General features: G+C 38.4%; 1 protein-coding gene across 1 annotated transcript in view; it reads left to right on the forward strand.

The window, feature by feature from the left end:
* cntn3a.1 (contactin 3a, tandem duplicate 1) overlaps positions 1 to 20,676 on the forward strand; it is a 68,191-nt gene that overhangs the window by 36,560 nt on the left and 10,955 nt on the right. Inside the window, exons 9-15 of the mRNA XM_057363045.1 lie at positions 1,431 to 1,570; positions 5,377 to 5,506; positions 10,254 to 10,404; positions 16,697 to 16,824; positions 18,546 to 18,721; positions 18,913 to 19,030; positions 19,123 to 19,281. Of these exons, the coding sequence (XP_057219028.1) occupies positions 1,431 to 1,570; positions 5,377 to 5,506; positions 10,254 to 10,404; positions 16,697 to 16,824; positions 18,546 to 18,721; positions 18,913 to 19,030; positions 19,123 to 19,281 (1,002 nt within the window). The remainder of the gene's footprint in view (positions 1 to 1,430; positions 1,571 to 5,376; positions 5,507 to 10,253; positions 10,405 to 16,696; positions 16,825 to 18,545; positions 18,722 to 18,912; positions 19,031 to 19,122; positions 19,282 to 20,676) is intronic.

Consider the following 20,676-nt stretch of genomic DNA (forward strand, 5'->3'; position numbering starts at 1 on the left):
ATTCTTTTCTACAGCTATGAAGGTTTCTCCTGTTTGTAAATGTATTCATGATAATTATAAATTAACTTACATTATTACACGGCTCGTTGGAATGCTTGATTCTGATTGGCCAGTCGCGACATTTGCAGGTCCGTTTTTCCCGGATAACAACCTCTCAAAACTAATAACACCCGGATGCAGCACAGGTTTTGACAGGTTTTTTTGACAATTTAAATATAAATATGTCTTTTAATAACATATATGACATTATACAGTATTTACAAATGATTAAACCAAATTGACATTTAAACGTCGTTTCTTACCTTAAAACCGAAAGTAAACGGCTTTTCCTCGCGGTCAGCATTCGCTAAATATGAGCTATTTCATGTCCAGTTTTTTCTCATGTGGCAAGTGGCCGTGTAATTATAAAAAAATAAATAATGACTCTCTGTTATCGCAAAATAAGCCGCTTCAGTGTGATACCTGATCACACTGTCAGGGCTTATTTCTGCCATAACAACCGGCTGCCTGTACATTATCCCTTACACAATCAATAGAGTCATTATATTAAAGGGGTGATATGACACGGCTAAAACAAATATTATCGTTGTAATAATATAGATGTAATGCAATGTGTATACAGGATTTAAGGTTCAAAAACGCTGTATTTTCCACATACCCTGCATGTTTGTATCTCCTCTTTGCCCCGCCTCTCTGAAATGCGCAGATTTTTTACAAAGCTCATGGCTCTGAAAAGCGAGGTGTGCTATGATTGGCCAGTTAAGCAGTGTGTAGTGATTGGTCGAATACTGCAAGCGTGTGATGGAAATGTAACGCCTCTTACCATATTTGGAACATCAGGTTCCAAAGCAATTGTACTGACAGGTACGCCCACCTTACTTGCGTATACATTTGGGTGGTCTTAGTCAACTCATACCACGAACTGACGTAGATTTGTGGGGGTGTGGTTACACGAGGCGTTTCAGGCAGGTCTGGGTGAGCATTCGCTTTTAGATAGAATGCATCTTTTGTTCCCACACTTTGATTTTTGCAATTTTACGCGTCTAATACATGCATGGGCAACTTATAACACACCAAAGACACAGAAAAACACGTGTTCGCGCCATATGACCCCTTTAACATTGGCACTAACAAAAGTTGATTTGTGTTTTTGGTGGTGTTGTTCCATAAAACTATTCATGTGTTATTCATGAATTATTCATGTGGTAATATGATTTTTCATTCCGATGCCTTGTTGATCATCTGGATTTGTTCATTAATTGGCTCATAAACCGTTTGCTTGGTTTACCGATTCCTCCAAGGGGTTAATCAATAATCAACTCGAAGTCTGTCTGGGAGTCAGGAGAGCTGTTGAAAATTCATTTCCATCCGCAGCGCTCTGTGTGTTTTTGACAACGGGCGTGTGTTGTGTGTTTGTTGATGGCTCTCAGCTCCCCCTCATCTCCTGGAGAAGCCCCAGGATGTGCAGAAAGCCATTGATGAATCTCTGCTGTGGGAGTGTAAGGCGAGCGCCAAGCCCAAACCTTCCTACAGGTGGCTGAAGAACGGAGAACTGCTGGAGTCATTTGAGGTGGGTGATTCGTGTTGGAGAGCTAGAGGTCTGCTGAGTAATGAGGTTTAATGTGGCGGAAGGTGATGAAGGAATTTGGATGGTTGTTTACAAGTTACAAATTTACAAACCCAACCTTTGACTTAAAGGGACAGGTCACCCAAAAATAAAAATGAGGTCAACATTTATTCACCTTGTTCAAAACCTGTATATGACTCTTTCGTCTGTGGAACACAAAAGAAGATATTTTGAGAAATGTCTGGTTTTGTTTTCATACAATGGGGGACATTCTTCACAATATCTTGTTTTGTGTTCTCCAGAATATAGTCATACAGGTATGAAATGACAAAAGGGTGAGTAAATGATGAAAAATAATAAAAGTATTTTTTCTGGAAACCCCCCAGTGTTGATCCTGCAAAACTGTCATATTTTTAAAGATGCGTTCCAGGTTCCTTTTAGCTTTCATAAGATTCACAGCGGTTCCGTGCTGCATTTCATGTACAACAGAGCTTGTGTTATCACTCGGAGAGAATCTCAGCGTGAGGGCTGCACTCTTAATGAGCCGAGGTGTTAGCATTTTGTAAATGTCACGATCAGCTAACTCAGCATTTGATCAATCTCAAGACCAAAGGTCATCTGTGTAGTCAGAGGAAGAGCAGCGGGTGGGTGTCGTTTGTTATTTGATTACAATGAACAGAAAAAGCTCGTTTATCTCCTTACCAGACACCAAGTAACAAGCTGGTTTTTCTACTAGTAATATACAGTAACATGACAAAACACTACATCACTGAGCGAGCGCATTGTGTTTCATGCCAATACTGTTTGCATATTTTCCTAGAATGTTATCCCTCAAGTGGCAAGCTTGGCTTTATATAACATTCTGCTTTTTTAGAATGCAGTTTGTAACTTATTGAAAGCTGCAGTCTGTAACTTTTGCCTCTGAATCGCCATTGTTTATAACGTAAAATTGCAGATTACTTACAGGTTACACAATTACCTTTAGGTCAGTTGACATCAACACAAATTATGTTTGACTTTGCGCTAAATACTGTTGTTAAATGCTTCGGTTTTCCCTGTAAAATTTAGGGTTCGTTTAGCTTTATTAGTTGTTTATTTATTACAAATGCAAATTCCAGCAAACCGACAACACTACGGCTGAACAATGCTACGTGCCTTCGTCATCATGCCTCGAGTAAATGCAAAAGTTTACTTGGCTTTTTTATATATTTGTGAATGTACCTTGAAACGGATAGCCTGAAGTGCTTCTCCTTTTTGGTTGTTGATGTACGACGTAGCGTTTGGATAATTAGACTCACGTTGTTGACCGTAATCCTATGTGCATCTTGAAGCCATTGTTTCCAATGGACGCAACGTGCGCCTGATGTAACAGAGCTGGCTGAGATTTTAGCGGACATACGTCATCGCTCCGTGTGCATATATCCCATTAATATCATTTTTGTACCAGATAAATATATGGCATGAGCTCTATGGGTTTTTTAAATAAATGATATATTCTGATTTCTAAATTCTATGTATAGACATATCATTCATGATTCAGCTGTACACCACCAATATAGACAAGTATAGCCAGCTACTGTATTTTGTCTTTTTTTTGGTCATTTTTTCGATCTTCCAATGACAAGATGTGAAAACGTGTTATTACTATCTTATAATAAGATTTTTATTTATAACGTATACTGTACAGTATATACAGCTTTTAGTGAAATGTTATTCTGGTAATCTCTGAACTTAACAAGCTCTGTGTGCAAACAACTGTTAAAAAAACTATTTTTAACGCTAAAATATATAATTAAACCATAAATTGATTCATCTTAGATGAAAGACTGAAATTGGACAGTTGGAATTTATTTTTAAAACTTTTCTTGATGCCAACTTAAATATTATTTTCACTGAAATGCCAAATCGTCATGCGTTTGTGTAAATGTTTACCTCAGCAACAGTACCACTCATGCAAGTCAACATCCATATTGTGGCAATGTCTATTCAGGTGGGCGACTTAATCAGTCTGGTGCTGTACAGCCCACTCACGCCGCTCCCCCGCCGAGGGGGGAAAGTGCTGATTTCAGTAGAATGTCACCCCTAATTAATTACCCCCATAAAACTGATTTATGCCAGCATTTGTCTCCGCTGCTAGAGGCTGTGCTGAACTTCTCTGTCTTACCCCTGTCAACAGAGCGCACATGCTGTTCGATGTTGTCTCCTTGTGATATCGGTTAGATTATACGACACTCCATGTCAGAGCGGGTCACATGGGCGGAGAGTTATATTCTTTTCCTAGCTGCACTAGAACAATGAAATTCAAGTGGTATAAAGCATCCAACTCTGAAGTGCCAACATGCAGAGCGTAAGTGTGGATATCTGAGCCATTTAAATCTCTGCTCATTCAACCTGAACGCACCGTTCATATTGTTCGCACTCGAGTGAGTAACCGAGCTTTACGAGTAAATGTTTTGCCAGGGCGAAAAACGACAAGCCGCCCATCAGCGGCTCTCCACGGCTAGTGTGGGTTTAAATTCCTCCTGTTTTCTTCAAACCTATCAGTTGATTAAAAGTAGGTTCCTCGTTTTCATTTATGAATCAGCTCACAGGTGGCTGATTTTTCTTTTTGTACCTATTATTGGGGTTATTTGTATTGTGTCAGGAATTACTCGGCAAGAGCCCAATTGCAGGCAGCGGTGCGTAACACAAATACTTTAATAACAAACAAAAAGGCCCACGATGGGGTAAAACGAAACAATACGAACTTCAAAAACAAAGACTTCACACGAGGGGGCAAAAACAAGGGAAACAGAATAACTAGACACAAGGTAAGTATATCAAACATAGCATGGTACTAAGCAAAACGAGTCAGCACAGGACAGCAACACAAGGGCATTAAATAGGTACCCAAATCAAGAGGGGAACAGGTGCGGGGCATGAAATCATTAACAATCAATAATGAGGAAATGAGAGGGTGGGGACAAAGACGAGACCGGAGAGAGCGCATGGCACGCCAAAACAAACAATGCCATGTCTCTCTCACACCAAACACGTGGGTCTGTCATGATCCTGCCACAAGACTTAGAAAAACATGACCAAAAGAGGCAGAATCATGACAGTATTGACCTTAACGGGCATAATGGGAAATGACATGGCCTGTGTTGGCAGGTGAGATGTATAGTCTACCCACATGTTTTGTTGTAGACACCTACAATCCTTTACGTGACAGTAGTTATATTTCATCTTTGTTATATTTAATTATGTTATATTTTCTATTATACCACGGGGCTGTGGAATGCTTCATTCTGATTGGCTGACGAACGTTCTAGGGTGTGCACTGTGAGAACCACGGCTTGAGATGAGACGCGTAAGACATTAGTCCTATTAAATTAGCGTCCTATTAGAAATGAGCGCATTCAAGGACAATTACTTTAAAATGTCTTGACAGCAAACATCAGAACAACGTGGTAATCGTGATATAATTGACTCCGGTCTGTTGAATTCTTAGAAAATAATGCAGTTTCTATTAATTCAACGGCCCGTCGTCAATTATTCCTGACTTAAGAAATATCACATAAAAAGTTTGATGGAAACGCCCAATATGGGCATAAATTCTAAAAATGCACATAGACGTACGCGCTCAAGTAATCCATATCATTTTTTTATCAGATAAGAAATGCACTAAAACGCAAAATAATTTATCGAATAAATTCCTTGATGTGCATCAGAAAAATCATAAATGCTAAACATTAAAATCAGAAGTGTTAAATGTGTGGTTTGTTTTTTGTCACAGTTGCATTCTTGTGTGGTGGTTGTTATGTTTCCAGGACCGGATCCAGGTGGTGAACGGTGCGTTGTCCATCAGCAGTCTGACTCTGTCAGATACAGGGATGTACCAGTGTATCGCTGAGAACCGGCACGGCCGAGTGTTTGCCAACGCTGAACTCAGAGTCATCGGTAAGTGATTTCATGCTCACTAAATTAATAGTTGCTTGTCCATAAAAAGCATCTGCCGTCACTGAAGTATGTACTGATCTCACAGTATGAAGTTGGTCAGATGCATTTGTATACGAAAAGACTAATTTGTAATTTTTACCTCTATACCGCCATCTCTTCAAACCATGAACACTTTTGGTTACTTCACATTCATGTGGGTTGAAGTCACCCGACAGCTCAACATTTACATCATTATTATATGCTTACCGTTGTAAATCAAGGTAAGGTAAACAGAACATTTTAATACAGTTATCGCGGAATAACAGATTTTTTATTTTAAAAAAATTACAGCTACTGAACCCTGAAAAAGGCAAATAATTTATGTCTAACACCGTGTCTACACCGGATGCGGCGCGATGCGACTCAAAAGACAATAAAATGCATTAGAACACATTATAATTTTACATTTTGTCCACAGTGGATGCGGCGCAACACGACAATCCCATTAGAACAAGGCATGTGTCGTGTCGCGTCTCGTGTAGACACAGTGTAAGAACCTAAAACTGCACATTTGTTTAGTTTTAAATAAACAAAAAATCAGTTAATATTTATTTATAACAAAAAAAATGTGCAGCTTTAAGTTAGACATAAATTATTTGGCTTCTTTAGGGTTCACTAGCTGTAATTGTATGTATTAAATGTAATGCGGATGGCAGTAAACTTTTATTTTGAAAGGGAAATAAAGATTTTGGGTGTTTGTCCAGTGTTTGAAGATCTTAAAGAGTAACTAGGGATTTTTAGGGTCCTACTTTGGTTTATGGAGTGTCCAACAACAAGTTTATGTACATAGAAGGTGTAAAAACACTATTATTTTTTCGTAACAATAGGCAGTTATTCTTACCTTACTTCTTGACTGACTCTCAAATGATTCGTTCTGCGATTGGTCTGTCTAATCCCCTCCTTTCCACTAGCCTAGTCTGATGTGATTGGTCAGATGGTCTAGTCTGCTGTGATTGGTTTACCGCGAATGAGGCTCACGAGCTACAGTGTTTGGGGGGGAAGAGTGAATTTTTCGTGGGCAGTCCTAGCAAAACGTAGGCGGGGGTACTATATGTAGTGACTTAAATCTGCGGCGGTTCACGAATCGGACTAGGGACGACTCGTTTGCGTGATTCAGAGTCGACTCCCTTTTTTCCAAGCCAATAACTTTGTTATTCATTCACCTTCGGATTACAGCAGACTGCTTACATTCACACACGGCAACGTTACACGCTGCCTGAAATGTCATTTTCATGATCTCGTGTTAGGTACTCTTTAAGGGAGAAGCTGGAAATACTTTTTCCGACAGTTGGCATCAAAGCAGCAGTGTTAAAAATAGTAAAAAAAAAGATAAAATTAGAAAAGATACATAAAAAATCCATCATGTCCCATCCCTAAAGTGTCATAAAAGGGAATTGCACATGCATGACTGGTATAAAGAAGACAAATGACATGAATTCTAAATCGTTTTTGTTCGTTCAGCAGCGCACAGTTTTGTTTCTCAGTCACATTATCGGTGAAATGCACATTAGTCTTACCACGGCCTTTTGCGCTGCATTTATAAACAGTTGACCCGCAATCACGGGGAGCAGGATAACTTTTGACAGATCAATGATCAAACCCATGTCTGCGGCGAAGATTAAAGGAGCTGATGTTCGAGGTCATTTCATCGTGCATCAGATGAGTGGGGTGCTCCGTTTCCCCTTCTTGTCATTTGTCAGCACAATGGCTGCTTTGATGCTGTCAGCGCTGAGTGCAGACGGATGCCAAACAGTCGAGAAAGTCTAGTACACTGAAATTGCTGCCTGGGGAAGATGTGAGGTAGACAGTCTTTGCACTTCAGTTCCTTTATGTTTGTGCTGGCTGGCTTGACTCGGTTTGACTTAGCGGCGTGGGGGGATAGCGCGGAGCTTTGAGCACGCTCTTAAGTGAGTATATTGCATTAAAAAACTTTACCTCCTCGTCTGTCGGTGGAAAGTGAGCAGACGATGAGATTTAGTGAAAATGAGAGCGAGATTGAGATAAAGCAATTTGACAGGCTGCTGGAAGAAAATACCTTTCACATTTTTCCAAACTACCATCAAAGCAAAAAGTATTTAGACATTTAAACCACAAACATTAATGGAGTTCGTAGGATTAGATACAAAATATAAAACCAGGCAGCACTGGCCTATAAATGATCTGTCATTTTTGGGGGGTTAAAAATAAATAAAAAATTGTATAAATGCTACATGAAGATCTTAAAAGGACAGTTCTCCCAATTCAATTCAATTTTATTTATACAGTGCTTTTAACAATGTGCATTGTTCCAAAGCAGCTTTACAGGAGAAAATAAGACAAACAGAAAAAGTAAAACACAGCACAGTGCATGGTGTTTATAGAACAAGCAAGATCATTCTAGTAAAGCAATGTTAACTGTAACATTGAGTAATCCAGGCAGGGAGGCAGCGGGTCCACATGCCGTTAGATTTTAATAAACAACAACACAAAGTACAAAACAATAAAAGAACAAAGAAACAAGGAACTAAAATAATCCAAAGGGCACTAAGTAATGACACTGGTAACAGGAACAAACATACAACGACTCACACTAGACAAAGGAAACACTGGGGTTTAAATACATAGAAACTAACAAGATAACAAGACACACCTGGAAGAACTAATTAACACTAAAAACTACAAAGGACTACAAAACATGGCAAAGAACAGGAAGTAACATAAGGGCCCGTCCACACCGGGCCGATTATCGTCGACGTTTAACGCGGAAAACGGCAGGCGTAAAAGTGTCTTTTTTTAATGCCTCTGGCTTGTTTTTTTGGTTTGACGCGTGCGTTATAAACTGGCCTTCCAATGAGATTGGCGCTTTTGTTCACGTGCCTGGAGCTGCTGAAGTTACAGTAAAACACGACTTGGTGGCGCTCAAGCACAAAACGGTCTTACCGAGCACACATTGATGAAGAGGAAGCAAGATGAATTCTTCTTCTGTGTGACAAGCGAGTGTCAGAAGCATAAAGTTGCGCAGCGCCTCCTTGTGTACCGGGGTGTTTCTGTTTTTCATTAAGCGCCATCTATGTCAGGGAGTGAATTTGCGCTCATCGCCAGTGAAAATCGTTTGGGTATGAACGCCGAAAAATGTCTCGAAAAACGCTGGCGATAAGCGCGTGCGATTAACGTCCCGGTCTGTACGTACCTTAAAAGTTCACAAACACAGGGGAAACGGACTGGGATCGTGACATTAACGGAAATTACCGGACCTTTAAGCTAATCTAAAATCGGCAGCCTCCCAGTGAGCAAGCCAACACGGCCCTGTGGCGAGGAACCCAAACTCCAATGATAAATAAATGGAGAAAAAAAACTCGGGAGAAACCAGACTCAGCCGGGAGGGCCAGGTCTCCTCTGATGTGTCACAGCTAGGGTTGGGAATCGAAAATCAATTCCAATTTGGAATCGGAATCGAAAGGCTAGGAATCGGATCGGAATCGAAAGGAATAGGAATCGGATACTTGAGATTAAAATTTGAATTCCTCTTTTCAATTCCTGTCTGCATATTTTCAGAAAAGTACATGCGTTGCATGATCTGCTGATATCTCAATAAAAGCCCTTATGAAAATTATCGATATTTTTTTACTATAGTAAGCATAGTTTAGCTGTAGAATTTGCATTAAAGCACAGGAATCACAAATTAACCATAGTTGCATTATAGTAACTGCACTTTAACCATGATGTAGTTCAACTATGATAATACAAATTGTAATAAATCAGAAAAGGTGTGTTTCTATGTGTAAATATACACAAAACGGTGCTCATAAATATATAAATATATTTTGCAAACAAGTCAATAAGCAGGCTAAATGACCATACAGGTTGATATCTAAATGTTTTACTTCAACTGTGGAATCGAAACTGGGAATCGATAAGAATCGAAATCGATAAGCAGAATCGGAATTGGAATCGGAATCGATAAAATTGAAACGATTCCCAACCCTAGCAGCTGCACTCAGTGACTTTCAAAGTTAATCCAATTAAAATTGTCATCATTTATTCACCCTCATGTCATTCAAAACCTGTTTCTGACTCTTTCTTCAATGGAACACAAAAGATGATATTTTGAGAAATGTCTCAGTGGTTTTGTGTTTATACAATAGAAGTCAATAAAAGTCAGTGTTGTTTGGTTACCAACATTTACAAACTTTAATGCTGGGGTTTTTAAAGGTATTTACCAGGGCTGCCAAACGATTAATCGTGATTAATCGCATCTAAAATAAAAGTTTGTGTTTACATATATTTATAATATGTCTGTGTTCTGTGCATATTCGTTTTGTAATTATAAAAACATACACATAAATGCATATATTTAAGAAAAATATACTAATCTAATTTATGTGTATGTTTTTAATTCAACTTTATTGTCATTACATATGTACAAGTACAGGGCAACGAAATGTAGTTTTGTCTAACCAGAAGTGCAATAGCAGCAAGTGCAGGATATATTTAAGAAAAATATACAATAAATATTTATGTATCATCTAAATTATTGGTAAAAATAAATATGTGTATTTGTTTATAAATACAAAATTAATATGCACAATGCACGGACATATATTAAGTAACTAAAAACTTTTATTCTGGATGTGATTAATCGCGAGTAATCGTTTGACAGCCCTAGTATCTATCAATCTATTGGTCCATCCATTTCATTATTTTAACATGTTTTTTTTCTTCACCTCAGCAGTGGCTCCCGATTTCTCAGACAGCCTGCTGAAGGCACAGACATTGGCTCGGCAGGGCGGGGATGTTTTGATTGAGTGCAGACCCCGCATGTCCCCGCGTGGCATGATCTCCTGGAGGAAAGGCAAAGAAGCCCTGCGAGAGAGCCACAGGTATATTTTCCATCCAATCTCTCCCTTTGTCTGCCGAAAACCTGTTCTTCAAAGTGATACAGACACAACAATATGTAGGCTGCCGAGGCTTAATTATTCATATAAAAAACTCGACAGAACATTCGCTACGTCTGCATTTAGTTGATGGATAAAAATGTTTCAGAAAAACATTTACGATATTAAACTTGTGCAACCAATCAACCGCTGATTACAGAGTTTGAAGTTTTATAACTCGAACTTACAGTGTTTGATCTTTAGCATATAGCGACTTTCATCGTGTAGACTAGGCTACATATTACGTATAACGTTCATTGGTTTGTCTTGATGACTATAGGAGTTATTTGTGATTTACCTTGTGACAGGCAGACAAAAGGTTTTATATAAATAAATTTTGGACTACATTTCTGAATCATAAGGGTCAATGACATGCATATTTTTGTGTCCAGTGGCATTATTCCTTTTAACATAACTTGAAATATGTATGACATGTGTCACTTTATTCTATAAACCATATTTAGTTTAAATACATTTTCAGTGTTTTTAATAATAAATATTAGTTTATGTTTTGGTATCTCAAACTTGTAAAAGTTTTTGTATTACCCAAACTTATTAAAAAATAAAAATATTAATAAGACGCTATGGCATAACTTTATATTCAATACATTTCCTATGAACAAATTTCACAAATATCTGTAGTTTTAAAGATGTTGACATAATTGAGAAACTGGTTTAAAACCCCCAACACATGGTTACTCTAGTTAAACCATGGTTACGCCAATAGTAATCAATGCACCAAAAAAAACATGATCACTACACTTTTGCCAAGAAAACATGGTTAATTTTTGTAAGGGACATGTCACGGTGGTACAACCGCAAACATGGGCCTTTAATTAAGAAGTGAACAAGTTATATAAATATGATACTGCATGATTCAGAGGACCCAAAGTGATTATTTTGGCTGAATGGAATGGTTTGTATCATGATCCTGCCTCATCTTGTCTTGCTTTTCTAGTCTTGTGGCAGCCCTACATGTTTTGTGTGGAAGCGCATGGTCATTGTTTGTTTATGATGCCCATGTGTTCTCATGTCTTGTCTCTTGACCCCGCCCCCTCGTTTCCTCGTTTAGGGCCAGTGTTTCATTCCCCACACCTGCCTAGTGTAATTATCCCTTGTTGGTTCCACTATTTAATGCCCTTGTGTTTGCTGTCCTGTGCTGTTTCGTTTTGGTTCATTGCGTGCGAGTTGTTATACTTACCTCGTGTCCTGGTCTGGTCTGGTCTGGTCTAGTCCAGTCTAGTCTTTGCTTCCTCATGGGAAGTCTTTGTTTTCATGTTTTCTTTGTTCAGTTTTGGTTTTCCCGCCATCGTGGGTTTTTGTTAATAAAAGTTTAAGTTATTGTACCGCCGTCTGCGCTTGGTTCTCTCTCCTTGACAGTTTGTAGATTTCTTTCAAATACTGAAAGATAGCAACTTTCATGTAATGAGTAGGCGGGTGCACTTTCTGTGTTCACTTTCTGTCAGGTGTAACAACCAATGTAAAACAAGGAAAATGCTTTTTCATAGTAATAGTAATTAAACACATGTCTAAACACCTCTTGCTCAGTCAAAAATATGCATTACATCCATTTTTAAAGGATTTTATTTTGTCATGGACCCATAAACTTTTAGCAAATACATTTTGAATAAAATTACCTCTATGAGCAATGAATGACGGCAATGAATATCCAGCCAGTAGCATCAGATTTAAGGATAATCATGAAAATTAGGATTTACTGAGATTTTTAATTTCAGATTAGGATTTCTATCTTCAAGATAAATTCAGCAGGCATCTAAATTATCTTTCAAAATCAGGTCTGTAATCCTAATATGTGACACTGGACCACAAAACCAGTCATAGTAGGGATGCACCGATACCAGTATCGGCCCGATACCAAGCTCATGTACTCGTACTCGTAATGACACACGGATACCAAAGACCGATACCTCACGTGACATACATATGGAGCCCTATGATTTCCGCAATACGGAAAACGCGGACGGAATCGAGGAATCCAGGAATTTCCTAACAAGAAATTAGCGCTGAACAGCTAACAACTAACGTAACAGTTAACAAAATATTCAGATACTGTTTAAATATGTATTCTGCTTGTTTTGCGTTACCGTGTGTGAAAGAGTGGTGCGGTTGCGTGTACTGAACGCATTGTGCTTGTGGAGCTTTCAGCGCCAGCATTTCACTGCACGCGGACACGAACACAAACAAACACCATTTGCGGCGATCCGTCAAAATAAAAGTCCGTTTGACTTGAACAAGCTATAATACACTCACATTTTACCACACCACCCCCCTTCATTTTTTATAATTTGACCACAGAGTATATCGTTTACTTTAGCAAACTGAAGTAAATGTGCTAGTAAAATTGTGCTACATATCATAAAAATAGAACTTGATTAAAAAATAGTACTTAAATTTAAGTAGACCTAAAAACAAAAGAAAAAAAGAAAATGTACCAGTAAGATACTGGTTTATTAACATTATTGTACATTATACAGCCATCGGTTATAGGTATCGGCGAGTACCAGAAAAAAATACTCGTACTCGGTCTTTAAAAAATGGTATCGGTGCATCCCTAAGTAGCACGGTCAAATTTGTAGCAATAGCGAACAATTCATTGTATGGGTCAACTTTTGTGAGTGGATGCAGCAAATTCACAAACAAAAATGGTGGGAAACACGCCTACAAACGTCACTCGCTGCTAAACGCTCTTTGGGTGTTACCCACTCAACTTTGTTATCTACTGTATGTAAAGTTTAGAATTTCAGCTTTCGTGTTCATCTACTCTCCACAAATTCGTGCGGTGAGCCAATAGAGAGCGTTAAAACAAACCTGTTTCTTCTTAGCGACGGCCTGCTACAGCGCCTCTGATGGACAGCTTCAAAGGCGATTTTCTCAATGTTTCGATTTTTTTCACCCTCAGATTCATGATTTTCAAATAGTTTTATCTCGACCAAATATGATCCTATCCTAACAAACCATACATCAATGGAAATCTTGTTATTCAGCTTTGAGATGATGTATAAATCTCAATTAAAAAATGAACCCTTACGGTTGGTTTTGTGGTCCAGGGTCACATATAACATTGACAGGACAGAACCAGTAAAAACCAGAGTATTAATGCCTCCAGATCAGAAGCTTTTAAAAAAGTTTAGACAATGGCATACACTAATATGAATCTATTGAGAATTTAAGCGCTATGGCAGAGAGAAAGACTGAAGCGGTGAGCATGGAGCTTCTGTGAGAAAATCATTAGTAGCCATCACTGTCTATCAGCCTTGTGCTAACATCCACCCACAGTTTCCAGCTCCGGCTAGGAAGAAGGACAGGGTCTCTCATTAAATACTGTTGCACTCCTGACAGAGAGAGAGAGAGAGAGAGCGAGAGAGAGCGAGAGAGAGAGAGGCAAAGAATAGCTTTTTCAGGCTTTTCTAGTAATAATGTGGGTAGTAAATAGAGAATGTTGCTTTCATTTCTTCATGACTAATATTGCTTGTTATAATCTAGCACCTGTTGGAAAACTGTGCTATGCAAATATGACTGCAATATAAGCTTTTTGTGTTTTTATGTTTTTATGTTAAAGGTGCCATTCTTTGGCTGTTTTCGAAAGCTTTGATGATGTTTTTTGGGTGTTTAACAATGGATGTTCATGTTTTAAAAAAACGCTTTATATTTCAGATATTTCAAGTCTATTGTTCACCGCTGTCCCTCTTCTCACAAAATGATTAGATTTTTTCCGGTTTCTATAAAATCCCTCCTCCCGAAACGCTCTGATTGGTAAAGCTGACCAGGTCTGTCGTGATTGGTTCCCCGCTTCGAGCGTGTGTCTGAAGATGTCCCACCCATACCATATCAGCGAGCTTACGCTTCTCAGGCTGTTGTGATTGGTCGGTCCTCCTCTCAGTGCACGTGTAGTCATAAGCTTTGGCTTTTAGCAATAAACAGTAACTACGGCGTCAACTTCACTTTATCAGTTAAACACATGCGGATCGATCGAAGTGTAACGGAGGTCTGCTGTCTTCTCGCTCTCGGTCATTAGCTGACGGGGTTAATATTCACGTGTGCTCTAATACAGAATAAATAACCAAACCGCAAGCATCTTATTATTGTGTTTATCAGTATATTCTCATAATGTATAAAGTATACGGTAATGGTGGATGATGATGTCTTAAATAGTCTTAACTGTCTTAAAGGCGGTGGTTTAAAGCTGATTTAATGCACGTTTACCTTGTGCAGACGCTTGCTGAACTCGTTCTTCTTTTATGGCAGGCAGGCTGGCTTGTGTCAAGAGGACATACCGCCACCTACTGTCGCTGTGTGTTTATTTATCTGATCTTATGCGTGACGTCTCATATTTTACTTTTATGTGTGGAAAACGTGTGTGCTTCGCTGTAGCGAACAGTTTTAGGTTGCGATCATTTGATGTCACGGATTTTGACGCAAAAAAGGGCGGCCTCCGAGTAAAAATATTTTTTCACAGTTTATGAATACTGTGACAGTTACACAGTTTTTTTATTTCACATTTATAAAGTCAATGCCATTGTTCATATATTAAGCCATACATCGCTCTATACCCAAAGTTCCTTTTAAAGCCACGAAACTCCAGTTTTGCACAGCTTTAGTATTCACATTGACAATCTATGCATAATTCCAGCTGTACTGAATGTGTCGCTTTTTCTCTCTCGCTGTATTTTTAGCTAAAAACAGACTGTACCACATGTCTGCTTGATGGAATTGTCATTTTGGTTAAAAGCGTTCAAAATAATTCCTCATGACATTAGAAGACGTGCCTTCTGTAAGCACAGCACACCTCCATTTCTAAAAATTCCACTCGCTAAACATCAGCATGTCCATAAAAATTACTTGGTCTGTTTCCCATGGCGATGTGAGAAAGCTTTTTTCTCTTCTAGAAGTGCATTGTTTATGAAGACTGCACATGGCGAAAGCTCATGGTGTAAATGAAGCAGATCTTAAGTTCTGCACTCCAGCATTATTTTCATCACCCTGCACCATCCAAATTAAAGCGACACAGAACTCATTTTCACTTTTAACTTGGATCTGAGATTATGAACGTGTAGGTTTTATTAGTTATTATAAAACGTTATTTTGAAGTGGAATACGGAGGAACGTGAAGACAAGTGACAACAATGTGATCAAATTCTGAATTACTACTTTAAATTAATGTTCTCGGTATATTACAAGCTACTGCAAGTCAAGGCATTCTGGAGGGCTTGAAAACCTAAATATTTTTGTTAAAGTCGTTAAAGGTCCAGTGTATGAAATTTAGCAGCATCTAGCGGTGAGGTTGCGAATTGCAACCAACGGCTCACTCCACCCCTCCCTACAAATCGTACTTGTGCTGAAACTGCACAATTCAATGCCTTGCCCCATAGACTTACATTAATTTTAAATTACTGCAGCTAAAAACGTTGTATTGTTTGTTCAAACGTAGTCGAAATAATTTCGTATGGTAATTGGCAGGAGGTGTAATACAAGTGTAACTTGTATTTTGCATGTCACGGTTACTTGAGGTTTGTGGCCATGTGGCCCTGTGATAAACTCTTAGTTAAACAAAAGATGAGAACCGTCTGGAACACCGTCTGGAGCATCTGTGTGCCTTATGAGAACTTTTATCTTTACATGTTCCAAATTGGATGTGAATTGTACTGCAACGGTATTGAGATCCAGAACACGGTGGCTTTATGGTTTAGTGAAACTAGTCCTCTGATACTTGTGACCACGGATTTCATGGGAGAGAGGGAAAAGATTGCCATGCACATCACCGTGAAGCCAAAAGCTGTGTTTTGAATGTCCTCTGAGCACAGTGATGTGAACAGAAAGCGGAAGAATGAGTAACTCGCAGGAGAAATCAGCAGTTTGATGTGTCATGCTGGTGATAGTTACAAAGGAGCAATAACCACGGAAGACTCGTTTGAAAGGAGGGATCCTATATTTTAGTTACCATAAAAGCAGTACTTCAGTTTTAATAAAAACAGTCCGTAACTGTAAATTATTTTTCTGTTTGTGAAACATAAAATATGTGTCATTTTCTCGATGCTAACAAACATTAGGAGCTAACAAACACAGGAGTCACGTAGCAATTACACACCGCATTGCCCGTTGACTTCTATGACCAGACTGAAGTATATTGATGCTCGTGTCATATTATATCTGATTTGGGCTCTTGTTTATATGGATGTATATAAATGCACTGCTTTCATCATTTCTCTTTGTTGTCTAGGGTCTCTGTGCTGGATAATGGCAGTCTCCGGATATCCAACATCACCAAACTAGACGCAGGTCTATACACTTGTGTGGCGAGAAACCAGTTTGGAGTGGCAAGCAGTGCTGGCACACTAGTGGTGAAAGGTATGCTGGGATGCTTCAGTATTAAAGACTGTTTGCCATTTAGATTAAATAATATATTACTTTTGGTAAATGTATGTGCCGGTGTGACAAAAGAACACTCAAATATAACAAATCAAGTTTATTCATCATGCACTACTAAACTTCATTAATGGAACAGGTTTTATGCAGCGAGTGATTTCACGAAAAGGTTTGGGTTTGCTTATGATAATAACTATGAGTATATCACTCGAACACAACAATCACAGTGTTAATTACATTGCGATGCATTATATTTTGCGTGACAATATTATATTGTCTATATAGCCCATAAGAGTAAAGCTTGTAGAGGAACTGTGCTTGTGGTTAATGGAGAATTGATTTATTTGACTAGCATTAGAAATGCATGATGATATGTGTGGGAATAACAGTGCTGTGTTTCATTAAGGGTTGAATTCATCTAAAACGCTTTTTTTGGAAGCCGGTGGGTTCTTCACCCGTTTGACAGGCGACAAGAACAATACCAGCATTCTATTGAAACCGCCGTTCGGTTTTCCCTCTTGTTTTTGAAGTTGGTTTCTATAGAAACTCGCGCTCTTATTTTCACATGAAAGCCCGAATCATAAAAACATTCACTTGACATGTTCATTTGCAAACAGTTAAAATAAAATTGCAGCAAGATTCCTGTGTTGGTGGAGTTAAAGAGGCATTCTCAGTACAGTCATTTCAGCATAAGGGAATTCAAAGATAAGTGATATAAATGATTGAACCTTTGTCAATTAATTAATTAATTAGTTTTTATTATTTATTTATTTCAAAGGCTTTTTACAATAACAATTTTCAACTTTCATTGTATATATATATATATATATATGTGACCCTGGATGACAAAACCAGTCTTAAGTAGCACGGGAACATTTTTAGTAAAAGACAAAAATACATTGTATGGGTCAAAATTATCAATTTTTCTTTTATGCCAAAAATCATTAGGATATTAAGTAAAGATCATGTTCCATGAAGATATTTTGTAAATTTCCTACCTTAAATATATAAAAACTTTATTTTTGTGAGTGGATGGTCTGCCACAGTGCCCCTGATTAACAACTTCAAAGGCAATTTTCTCAATATTTTGATTTTTTTGCGCTCTCAGATTCCAGAGTTTTAAACGGTTGTATCTCAGCCAGATATTGTCCTATTCTAACAACTCATATATCTATAGAAAGTTTATTTATTCAGCTTTCAGATTATGTAAAAATCTCAATATCGAAAAATTGACCCATAAGACTGGTTTTGTTGTCCAGGGTCACATATGGTTTTACCAGACAGCTAAGGTTTAGATGAAGTTTACATTTAAATCAGTACAAATGTAAGGTGATGATGAATTGCTAAATAAGGACTACAGAGTTTTTCCTGAAAACTCCAGATTTCATTTCACTGGCTGTTGTATACATTACACAACTCTGTGTGTGACACAAAATCTCGAATCTAGGAGTTTTCGGTGGTGCGTTTAGTGAGATCTTATGAGATGAAAACAGCGTCATAGTGACATCTAGTGGTAGTAGTGCTGTACTGTTCTGAGTTTGAACATGCCAAGTTCACTTATCATGTACGCCTGTCACATCTCCGGCGACCAGCTGTGTCTAACAGCCTCACCATAATGCACTTATTTACAGTACAGCTACTGCTGTTGTTGTGTACCAATGCACAGAGAACTAGTATGATACACATATATATTGCTATTTCAGAGCCAACAATCATCATTTCTAAAGCCACCCAGCTGGACGTTACAGTGGGAGAGAGTGTTGTCATTCCATGCCAGGTGACTCGTGACCCCTCCCTTGAAGTGAGATTCACATGGTTCTTCAATGAGCAGCTGATCAATTTTGGAAGCCATGGGGGGTACTTTGAAAAAGTTGGCGGGGTGTGTATAGCTCCCTAAAGACTTACATTTAAAACATTGCATTTAATGATTGTGATGACATTTAAAATGCAAAAATTCAAAGGATCATTTTGTTTCTCGATTCTAATAATGCAGTGCAGTGCATTATAATATATTGTATAATATTTCCATTTTTTACAGTAAATGATTTTTATGGTTGTATGTGCTCACAGACGTCTGCTGGTGACATCATGATTCGTAACATTCAGCTGAGGCATGCTGGGAGATACACTTGTGCCGTACAGACTAAAGTGGACAGTGCGTCCATGGCGACAGATGTGGTGGTACGAGGTAATCCTGAACGATTAAACACGCATTACATAAACATAAAAAAAAAACGTTTACTAAACTGTACAAAACTTTGCACAACCGCTTCCTCACAGGTCCCCCTGGCCCACCATTGGACATCAGAGTTGATGAGATCACAGAAACAACATCCTTTGTATTGTGGCGTCCGGGTCCTGATAACCACAGTCCTGTCTTTGCCTACAACATCCAGACCAGAAGTCCCTTCTCTCTCGGGTGGCAGGCTGCCAAAACAGGTGTGCAAGAATGGTTAGCTGGAATGAAAATGCCCTGCTTTCATAACGCTCTGCGAGTGTGTTGTATAGTCATTATTGAAGTTAGATTAGTTTGGCACAAGGCCTGTAAATTCTTTTCAGTATTTTAGCATTGCCTTAAGCGTGGTGATTTTTCATAAGCAAATCTATTTAGAGGCATATGATTGTTCAGACATAATGTCCACAATCCATCTGTCCATTCAGTGCTGCATACGGAATTGAAAAGCACCTGCGCAAATCCTGAACTCTGATAGTCTGGGTGTTACACAACTTTCGGGTTTCCAGTCGGTCAGGAAACAATACAGTATAGACACCATGTTGATACTGTAGAGACTTCTGAGGTGGAACTAATAACTGGAGGAAAAAGTTGAACTTTTTTGCCACATAGTAGCAAGTGAACTAGTCACTAACATATCGTCGCTGTCCTTCCGAAACCTTGTATGTCCAAATTTGCTGTTTTTCAGGAAATGGAAAAAACACTTTACTTTTGAAATGATTAAATACTGTGATGTCAAAGTTGACAAGAGCTTTTTAATACTTTCTATTGGTTAGATATTTGCAAAACTCAGTGACAAACATAAAGGGTGACTAATAATAATGATTTATATAAAAAAAAAACACAAAGTATGGAGATACGAGGTTTCAGAAGGATAGTAGCGATATATTAAAGGAATAGTTCGCGTCGAAATGAAAATTCTTTCGTCATTTACTCACCATCTTCTGCAAAAGAAGATATTTTGAAAAATGTTGGTAACCAAAAACCATTGGTCCTCATTGATTTCTATTGCATGGACACAAAACCAATGCAAGTCAATAGGCCTTTTTCAAGGACGCAAGGGGGCATATCCGGTTCAGCATTACTTGTGTAAATCTATTTCTATAGAAATAGCTTTTATTTGCTATAGCAAAGAGAGACTAGTCAATTGTAACCCAATCAACAAAAACGCAGAAGCATTCTGAAGCACAATTTTAAACAACTATTTGAACATCTAGAATCTGAGGGTGCAAAAAAATCTAAATATTGAGAAAATGGCCTTTAAAGTTGTCCATCAGAGGTGTTGTAGTAGGCCGTTGCTAAGAAGAAACAGGTTTGCTTTAACACCCTCTGTTTGCTTACAGCTATAATGACGTTGACGAGACCAAACTTGAGTGGGTAATTCCCAAAGAGCGGCCAGCAGCGAGTGAAGTTTGTAGGCGTGTTTCCCGCCATTTTTTGTTAGCGAATTTGGTGCAAAAATAAAGTTTTGATATATTTACGGTAGGAAGTTTACAAAATATCTTCATGAAACATGACCTTTACTTAATATCCTAATGATTTTGGGCATAAAAGAAAAATAGATCATTATGACTGGTTTTGTGGTCCAGGGTCTAATATTT

This window comes from Triplophysa rosa, linkage group LG21 (assembly GCF_024868665.1).
Source record: "Triplophysa rosa linkage group LG21, Trosa_1v2, whole genome shotgun sequence".
In the NCBI taxonomy this organism is placed as follows: Eukaryota; Metazoa; Chordata; class Actinopteri; order Cypriniformes; family Nemacheilidae; genus Triplophysa; species Triplophysa rosa.